At 34.8% G+C, this 10,675-nt stretch overlaps 2 protein-coding genes across 2 annotated transcripts; both read left to right on the top strand.

Moving 5' to 3' along the window:
* Positions 1-215: 215 nt before the first annotated feature.
* Positions 216-623, top strand: LOC143571231 (uncharacterized). Its single transcript, XM_077056716.1, has one exon. It carries the CDS (start codon positions 216-218, stop codon positions 621-623), a length of 408 nt encoding a protein of 135 aa, XP_076912831.1.
* A 3,254-nt stretch (positions 624-3,877) lies between these two features.
* Positions 3,878-4,780, top strand: LOC143571230 (uncharacterized). Its single transcript, XM_077056715.1, has 2 exons — positions 3,878-4,211; positions 4,728-4,780. Exons 1-2 carry the CDS (start codon positions 3,878-3,880, stop codon positions 4,778-4,780), a joined length of 387 nt encoding a protein of 128 aa, XP_076912830.1.
* Positions 4,781-10,675: the final 5,895 nt, after the last annotated feature.

Below are 10,675 nucleotides of genomic sequence, written 5' to 3'. Positions count from 1 at the left end.
TATAGTAATAATTTTATTTTATTTTTTTCTTTTTCATAACGGCTATATTTTTTGTCTATTACTAACGACTATATGTTTTGTATTTTACTAACGGCTATATTTATTTGTCTTTTCCTAACGGTTAGTTTTGAACTTGACGCAGTTGAAGAGCAAAGTTCTTCTGAACAAAGGAAGAAACGTAAAGGTTATTATCTTGTTGATTGTATTTATCCAAAATGGGCAAGACTAGTAAGGAGTTCACATATCCACCGGAAAATAACTTGAAAATAAAGTTGATCAAGAAACGCCAAGAGTCTGCAAGGAAAGATGTTGAGAAAGCCTTCGGTGCCCTTCAAGCTAGGTGGGGAGTTATACGTGGCCCACCAAGAACTTCTTTCATCCCGTTATTAGGTAATATAATGCATGCATGTGTTATACTACATAATATGATAATAGAGGTCGAAGGTCATGCTGTAATTAACTGGGAAAGCAACGAGAATGATCCTGAACCAATTATCTACCACCAAAGAGCACCACCACAATTTCAAAAACGTAAACAGAGGCTTCATAGTTTAGGTTACCAAAAGGCTCACCAAGCAATACGTAACGATCTAGTGGAGCATATTTGGGCGAATAACCATTAGTTATATTTTCGTCGACTTCATATTGTATTTTTTATTTTTTGCATTCTTGGTATTTTTGTTTAATTTAATGCAATTTTATTTGTATTTATTTCTATTTTATAAAATTATTTGTTAAATAAATTTCATATAAATAATAAAATTAAAATATAAAGTTATTGGTGATATGAAAATTATGAGGATGTTTGTATAAAGAATGGATATGTTATTGTTGTAGGTAAAACGTGTTTGTGGAAATAATGAATGAAAGGCTGATGTGGCATGCTGACTATGCTGTTTGTGAAAAAAATTTCCCTGAACTGATGCGGGCAGTCTACACTGCTACCTATGAATGGTTGGCATGCGTCTGGAATGAAACAATGACTACTTGATAACCTTAAGACCTTCCGCATCAGGGCTATCTATAGCTTATGTGGAGGAGATTTGTGAGAAGGATGGAAATGCAAGTATCATGGATGGTGAAGGATGAGGCTTGTGGGTCCTACATATTGGTGATGTGGAAATTAAGAGATTGTTTGTAGGAAGTATGAATATGTTATCGTTGTAGGTAAAAAAACATTTGTGAAAAAAATGAATGAAAAGTTGATGTGACACGCTGACTTAAGCAACTTGTGAAAAAAATTGCTCTGAACTGATACAAACAGACTAACAAAGTTAATACATAGACTTGACCCCTATTGAGTCAACAACCACTGAAAGGATAGACAGAAATAAAAGGGAGGAAGGGATGGTCGCCTAAAATATCCGAAGCCCCACTAATCCTATATTATCCAATCAGGATCACCATCTATTATTTCAAAACCATTTGAACAAGAGAGAACATTTCTCTCAACTATTCTAAAATTTATTTATTTTTTAATTCTATTTTTAAAAACACACAAATAAACAACTGGATCATCTCTTTTCTTTTTTAATAAAACATAAATTATATTTTTTATAAACAAAAAGTAAATAAAAACTTACATTAAAATTTAAAAGAAGTAAATTAAATAAATCAATAAAGAAAAAAAAGATAAATATGAGGGATTTTTACATATATCCCACTACTAAGACTATAAATTACATATTTCCCCAATCATATGTATTAGTTACATATTTTCTCATTTCAAATTAAATTACCTTTTTACCCTTTAAAATATACAAATGTCCATCACAACTAATAAATTAACCAAATGAAAAGATTAGAAACACAAAGTTATATTTTAACTAAAGAGTTACACACACATCATCTTCTCCAAGCAATACATCCGGGTACTCTCCATTCTCCGGCAGGTTTCTGGCACTTCATCATTGTCGGAAACCACCACCACTCTTTCCTGTTTTCTTTGTATGGCAAATCTAACCCAACCAAAAACACATACTGATAAATGCAAACCCTATTTCCACCTCCACACGGTCTCTTCTTCCACCGTCTCCCTCCATTTAACCCCCACCGTTAAAAACCTGACTGAGGTGCTGGTCGTTGGAAATAGATTCGAGTAAATCATTAAAATGAGATGATAGTGGCGTCGTGTGTGGTGTTGGTGGGCTGGGTGTAGATGCTGTCGGACTGTCGGACGAAAATTGAAGGTATCGCCGGATTGTTTGAGGAGATGAGGCTACCGCAGTTCCACCTTCCAACTAAGTGATGATGATGATGATGATGATGAAACTTGATGTCGTTCAAGAAAGAGGAAGAAAAGAGAGCATATCATGTGGTCCCACCAAACAACAACATTTATTCAACTTTTTTTTAAATTAAGGGTAGAATAGTCAATCAAAAAGTTAATTTTAATAAAACGGATAAATATATAACATATATGTTTTAGAAAGGAAAAATATGTAATTGATTTTTAAAGATGGGTAAATATATAATAAAGCTTTTTAAGAAGGGGATATATGTAAATGCCCCTAAATATAATATTTCCTTCTTCCTCTCCAATTTTTCCACAGCACAGTCAAGTCCTGATTCTCCTTCTCCATTTTTTTGCGTAGCACCACCGTACCTATGGTCACTACAAGAATGTTTCATGCGAATTTTCCAACGTATTTCTTACGAACACTATTTCCTACGCATTTCCAACGACATTCCTAGAAGAAAAGAAAACCCTAAATTTGCAACAAAATTGTGACAAGATAGTGACAAAAGACAACTGTGTCAGAAATGTGTAGCAAATATTCTAACACAATTCCAACAAAAAAATAGTTGCACAGTTTTATGTACCATTTTCATGAGAAATGCGTAGCAAAGAAAACAAAGTAAATAAATAATAGATTTAGTCGAAAATTATTCGTGTTTATTTTTAATATAATAATTTTATTATGTGTGTGTGTATATATATATATATATATATCTTAAAATATATATAAACGCCTCCCTAAATTCTCTCAAACCACCAGATTGCTTTATTTGTAAATGAAAAATTCTCATGCATTTGACCCGAATTCACAGGTATGGGTCTCACCAAACCCAGATAGCTCTTAAACGAGTTATAATATCTCATTATATTAAAAATTAATCTCATCAAAATATTTGATATGAAAATCCAATAAAATAGGGATATACTAAAAATTAATATCCGATTTTTTTAAAGATATTATTTATAATTAAGAAATAATTTTACAGTAAAAAAAAAAGCAGGTCGTGGCTTTCACCAAGCCCAGATAACTTTTAAACCGTGTTATAACATCTTATTTATTTATGAAACTCTTTCAACATCAAATGCCAAGTATATTATTAACTTTTTTACAATTAATAAAATTAAAATCCTAAAAATATGAAACAAAGACAAAAATATAAAAAATCCTATAAAATAGGGATATACTAAAAATTAATATCTGATTTAAAAAAAAAGATATTATTTATAATTAAAAAGCAATTTTATAGTAAAAACAAAGCGAGTCTTGGGTCTCATCAGGCCCAGATAACTTTTAAACCATGTTACAGCATCTTATTTATTTGTAAATCCCTTTTATCATCAAATACCAAGTATATTATTAACTTCTTTACAATTAATAAAACTAAAATCCTGAAAAGTATGAAACAAAGACAAAAAAAAAATGGTAAAAATTTCAAGGGGATTTTAAATTTGTATAATTATACATCCTAAAAACTACTGTGATATGTATGATCAGAGATATACATAGACATAATCAGAGATATGTATGATCAGACAAAAACTACTGTGAGGGTGCCTATAGGGGATACTGATTTCTTCCCCATGGAAGTAGGACTCCGCTAAGGGTCAACGTTGAGCCATTTTCTATTTGCGATCGTCATGGATGAGTTGTCAAAGTCGATTCAAGAGACGGTCCCGTGGTGTATGCTTTTTGCAGATGACATTGTGTTAGTTGCTGAAAGTAAACATAGCCTCAATGCAAGGTTAGAAGAATGGCGTGCAGCGCTAGAGGACAAAGGAGTAAGGATTAGTCGCTCGAAGACCGAGTATCTACATTGTGATTTCAGTGGGACTGGAGCCGGAGACGTCAGGGACTCTCAGATCACCATCGGAGGTGAAGTGGTTCCCCAAGCTACTAATTTCAAATATCTAGGATCCTTTGTACGAAGTAATGGGGAAATGGATAGTGACGTAAAACACCGCATTCAAGCTGGTTGGTGTAGGTGGAGAGCAGCTACGAGGGTTTTGTGCAACAGGAGGTTCCCAACTAAACTAAAAGGGAAATTTTATAGGATTGCTGTTAGACCGGCTTTGTTATATGGAACAGATTGCTGGGCCATCAAGAAAACACAAGCACGTGCTGAGGTGGATGTGTGGGCACACAAGGTTGGACATAATAAGAAATGAGGTTTTTAGGGAACGACTGGGAATTACTAGCATATGTGAAAAAATAAAGGAGGGGAGATTGAGATGGTATGGACATGTGAAGAGAAGACAAGTAACATCACCGGTTAGGGCAGTGGAAACCATTAATGTAGAAGGAAGGAGGAGTAGAGGCAGACCCAAATTGACTTGGGAGGAATGGATTAGACAGGATTTACTAGAGTTACACCTCTCTGAGGACATGTTCCATGATAGGTGTTCATGGAGACGTAGGATTAAGGTCAAGGACTTTTAGAGAATATCATATTTGTATCTTAGTTTAGCTTTAGACTCTTATACATTTTAGGCAGATTTTGCCTGTATTTGTTTTTTGTTGGTATATCTATTGGGATTCTATGATCTCACATGCGCTGGTATTTGATTGTGACACTTTATCACTGTAAGTTTTGTTATTGGTACGTGTGTGCTTATATAGTACATGCTTTGGAGCCGAGGGTCTTTTTGGGAAGCAGCCTCTCTATCCTCATAGATAGAGGCAAGGTATGCCTACATCACACCCTTCCCAGACCCTACCAATAGCTTTTGCTGTTTGTGCGATTTACTAGGTACGTTTGTTGTTGTTGTTATACATCCCAAAATAGTAATTTGTTGACTAGGCATTGACTAAAAGCCAATGCACCATACCTCGGCCCCTCCCTACAAACACATTCTTTCAGTTCATATAGACGAATAAAGATTACACTCAATAATAACAAATAACAAATAACAAATAACAAATAAAAAATAAAAAATAAAAAAAGATAACCTATTCTAATTATTAGTAATAAACTAATAAACATAATTTTGTGTAATATACCATATAACTCCGCTGGATAAGGTAGTCCTGAGGTTTTAACTGCATAAAAGCGCCCCCACAAAGTGGAAGCTTATAGGCGGGAAATACATCCGAGACACTGAAAATAACATCAAGATATTGATGATATTAGTTGTGTTATTAGCTTATCATATTTATAGCTAGGAATTAATGGGGATGAAATAAAAACTTTGATGTAATTACATAACACTTATCTTGCTTTGTGTGAAACTAATTCCGAGAACTGCAAAAACAAAAGTCACACCAAGGTTGCGGTTTGACCATTTGTTGAAATCCAAAAGCTCGAAAAAATAATAACACATAAATAAGACAATCTCATTAAACTTTGACTTTGACCAATTTAACTTAACAACTTCCACAAACGGTTTAAGATCAATGAGCATCTTCAGCAAGGTATGCCAGAGTTTGAACTGGTGTTAAGAAATTGTGCTTAATTATTCAGATGTTAGGTATGTTTGTTTGTTAGTTCCTACATTTAGGCTACTAGCTATAAATTCTTTAGATTAGAGATCTAATCTAACTTCTAACTATACTATTAAAGAATGATTTTTCACATGACATCATTATAGAGTGTCTATATTGGATTTCACATACACAATTCCCTTAAATACATTTTTCATCTAATTAGCATTTAATTAACATTCATTAACATGTATAACAATTCATTAAATGCATAAAATCTTTTATCCATTATTTTTCATTTAATTACTACTCTAAAATTATATTAAGTTATTCATATAAATTTAGAAAAACTAATCTTTAACCTTTTACAATAAAATTCGTCATTAATTCTATTTTATAATAATTTAAATCAATAACAAAAGTTCGACTATATAAATCAATACAATTGCTAAAATCTTGAAAAATTATTAAATAGTGAAAATCATGGACAAATCTTTTAATTTTTTTTTTGTTATAAACATGTATTTCAATTTTAATACGTTTAAGTTATAATTTGATTTAAATGAATATAAAATAAAAGTCATAAATAAAAACTATTATATAATAGATTACCGAATTTACGTGTTACATATAATAATTTTTATTTTTATTATGATTTCCACCCGTATAAAATACGGAATCTAAACTAGTATTACATTGAAGATGATCTTATATCACTAGCAAAGTTTATGTTTATAGATGCAACTTTGATATATGAATTTCATTATTACATGTGATTTCACATTTTCTAGAATTAAAAGGCAAAAGGAATTTTGTAAAATTTCTTGATTTATGAAGCTTCAATCATATTATTTTGGGTTTAAAGCTGTACAGAAAAAGATTTGTTTATCTGACAAAGGTACTGATAAAATAATTTGTTCTCATTTATCAGTCAGTTCTCGAGTAATGAATGTTTAATAACTAGTTAGTTTGTAATAGTTCTTAGGTGACATTGACTCTATGCCCTACGGGTGATTAAAGACTTCGCTGCATATATAAAAAGGTTAAATATTTTGGTTTTATTTATACTTTTTGTTACGTGTCCTTGAGCGAAACCAAATTGTATCATATACATGAACCGAACACGCCATTTATAATTGCTGGTTGGTTCGGTTATGGTTTAGATAACAAAAACTAATCAAGCACTCAACTTAACTATATATAAAGTCAACTATATATAAGGCCAAGATATTTAATATTAATTATTTTTTGAAAAATAAGCTTTATTCAACACAAAACCTGCAAGTCCTCAAAACGAGGGCCGAAAAGAAAACCAAGTTACATCAATGCAAAGGATATTTACATCAATCACTCCATTCTATAGATTTAAATCTAGACCTATTTCGAATCCAAAAATACAAACTAGATTTAAACTTGGACACCACCTCGAAAGCTTTGGGCTCTTTATCCTGAAAAATCTTCTCATTTCTTGCATTCCATATACTCCATAAGGTCGTAACCACTATACAATGAGCCACCCTTTTGTCGAGTTTCGGCTTCTTTAAACCTTTCGCGAAAACAAGAATATCCCGAACTTCAAACACAAAAATAGGATCCAAACGGCACCACACGGCAATCCTATCCCATATCTCAGCTGCAAAAATACAACCTGTGTAAATATGATTAGCGGATTCCTAATGCGATTCACAAAACGGACAATTGACCTCGCTAAGACCCATCCCTCGTTTATTTAAAGCAATTTTAGTAGGAATCCTATCTTGCTCCGCTCACCACGCCAACACATTACACTTGATCGGCATCCACCCATCCCATTTAAACTTAAAAAAGGGGTCATATTGTCGGCTATCAATAATAAGTTTTTTTGCAGCAGAAACCGAGAACATGCCATCTTCAGATGCAGCCCAAATCCATTTATCACAACCAACAGCCCAGTCGTACTCACATATATTGGACAGAAGCCCAATAACTCATCCAGCTCAACCGATGATCTGGGATCCTGCCGCGAAGCCCATCTCATGACCCGATCATTATTTTGGAAACTCACTCTATCCGCCACGCTGCACCATTTTTGAGATTCCAATCTAAAAATATTATGATACATACACCGTAAAGGAAATTCTGAGAGCCATGGGTCACACCAAAATCTAATGTTTACACCATCCCCTGCGAGGCCACGCAAGAAACTATTAATTTTTTTTACCATTACCAATCGAATGCTCCCCGATCTTCACTATCTCTCTCCAACATCCATGAGCCGCCAACCTTAGCAGTAAGAAGGACCAACTTCGAGTACCACCATGACAAACCGCAATGAGTCTCTTCCATTAACAATTCCCATCCTTTTTGAACCGCCAACTCCATTTAAGAAGAAGAGCTTCATTAGTATATTTTAATCGACTTAAACCCAACCCACCAATTTTCCTTGGTCTCTCCACTCTCTCCCAAGCAACCCAATTGATCTTTTTTTCTTCACTAGATCCTCCCCATAAAAAAAAATCGGATAATACCTTCTAACTTTTCAATTACCGCCGAAGGATCTTTGAAAAGCGAGAAATAATAAATGGGAAGATTCTCTAAAAACCGATCTTGTATGAACCTATAAGGCTCTAGATCTTATGATGACATCGATGAATTCGTTGTTTAGGTATACAATTAGGCTTGATTATGTTAACTATGTGTACTGTGTGTGTTGAGAGTAAATTTTGGCAGAGTAACGAGGCTAGAGAGTGAATAATCAAGAACTGTTACATTAGAATAGATTACAGGGGTATAAATAGGGAGATGACCTCATTCGTTAAGATAACCTTAACGAATGAGTCATTCGCTACATTAAAGACTTAACGAATGAGACATTCATTCGTTATACATTACACATACCGAATAGCCCTTCATTCGCTATGTTCCATTCGTTTATCAGGGTTAACGAATGGGACTTACATTAATACAAATGTGACACATTCGTTACGGGGTAACGAATGTGCCTTACAATAAAGGCGAATATAACTATTTACATTAAACCCCCCTATAAAATAAGACTATTACATTAACAGACAAAATAAAGACCGAGACGTACTAAACATGTATCAACAAACCCCCCTCGTCTCGAGCTCTTTATTCTTCAACGCTGGAACATCTTCGTATTCCAATCCACACAACTATGAATCTTGTATGCATAACAGACACGAACAACCTTCTGAAACTGCATAGCAAGTTCGTAGTCGCTTACGTTAGCGAATCTGATCTGACTAGTAAATAAAGCATCGTTGTCAGATTCAGATAAGTTAACGAGCCACAGATCAATAACACGTATAACTCTTGTGTTTAACCCGCTTCCCAATACGATAACCGCTTCACTTGTACGATTGTCATAATACCAATAATTAAACGAGGTGAATAGACTCTGAGGGAATATCTTCATCGGAGCCCTCTTCATTGTCTTTGGCAGCTTTACTTGTAGAATCATCTTCCTCTAGCTTGTGCGTTGATCAATCTCATCAATGTACTTGTGAGTCGGCACCTGTGGCTTGAAGAACTTGAAACCGTAACGGGTTTCATGTAATAAATGATTATAGAACCACTCAGCCCGCTGATCTTCCCACGATTCACGAACGGTCTGTTGGCTAGTGTTCTAACATCCCACCTTGGCATAGATAAGATATCGTGTGGGCGCTTGAAGTAATACATACCGTGTTCCCACTTCACGATATATACCTTAAGTTCAGAATCAAACTGCCATGCAACCAAATCACCTTTAACATCTTTGACAGACTTGTAGTTCTTCATCTGGTGTGCCGATGCTCAAGCCTTGGCTAATTAACAAAAGGCATCGATTATCTTGTTCATTTTCTTCATATCATGCTCAAACATACCCTCCAAAGCACGTTTTCGCTTTTTCTCTTTTTCCGACAGGTGACTTGTCTCTGCAGCTTTATTCCATTTCTCAATCTCTTCTCGCAAGCGACGTTCTGCTGAATCAACATGTTCTGTAGTAAAGAATGAAATACCTGAATCATTGTTATTGTCAGTGTAGAACTCAGGATACTTCTCAGCAGTAACATCCTCAACTTCCACTTCATCATAATCAGGCACATTCCCGTGTGGAATGCCTGTATTCTTACTTTCTTCGAATTCCACATCTACATCCACACTCTTTCCCAATTCCTTGACTTCCTCTTCATTTAGATCCAGAAGCAAGGCTATTTGTTCTTTAGTCAATGAATGATCCACAAACTCGCCTTCTTCAATCTCATCAGCATTCACCATACTATACACAATACCATTCATCCCAACAAATAGAATCATGTTAGCCGGTATAACTTCAATTGGCTTGGCTCTCGTATAATCCTTGTATGGCACAATCTGCAAATTACTCTCTGACCCACCACCACTACCAGTCTCAGTCTGATTACCTGCCGACGGTGCAGAACTACCGCCCGGTTGCTGATCAACACCTCCTTCACCATCTTTATTCTTCTCATCGTTCTTCAATTTCTTCAACTCGTCATCCTTGAACGTGAGTTGATGTATAATTTTGTCTTGCTTATGAATCCTCTCCCCCTGAGCAGCAATAAGGGCTTTAAGTTCCCTGTTTTCACGTTGAATAAACTGAATATGTCTAAACATATTCCGTTGCTCTACCCGCATCTGTTCCTGAAATGAACGATCTGCTTGAATCAGGGTTTGTTGCATATGAACCAGATTCAACAGATTAAACCATTGGGTATTGGGAGACAACTGATAAAAATGTGGATGAAGCAGTTGCATCGGACCCTGAGGATGATTAAAAGTCATGAAAGAGTGCTCAGGTCTTGGCAACGGTGTAGAAGTAACTGGTGTAGCAGGAGTAGTTGGTTGAGGACTAGACATACGTGCCAGCACCGTCTGTAAAAAACATCTCCAAAGTATGGACCAGATACTGAAGTAGTCGTCAAAGTCATTGATGGACGCACTGGAGAAATTGGCATCTGAATAGGAGTCGGAGATCGAGTAATAAAAGGAGTAGAAGATCTCGGAATATT

The sequence above is a fragment of the Bidens hawaiensis genome, unplaced genomic scaffold (genome assembly GCF_021521415.1).
Source record: "Bidens hawaiensis isolate Kalapana, Puna unplaced genomic scaffold, B.hawaiensis_p1.1 tig00025236_1, whole genome shotgun sequence".
Lineage (NCBI taxonomy): Eukaryota > Viridiplantae > Streptophyta > Magnoliopsida > Asterales > Asteraceae > Bidens > Bidens hawaiensis.
Note: the sequence above shows the minus strand (reverse complement) of the source record. Positions and strands in the feature narration are given on the sequence as shown.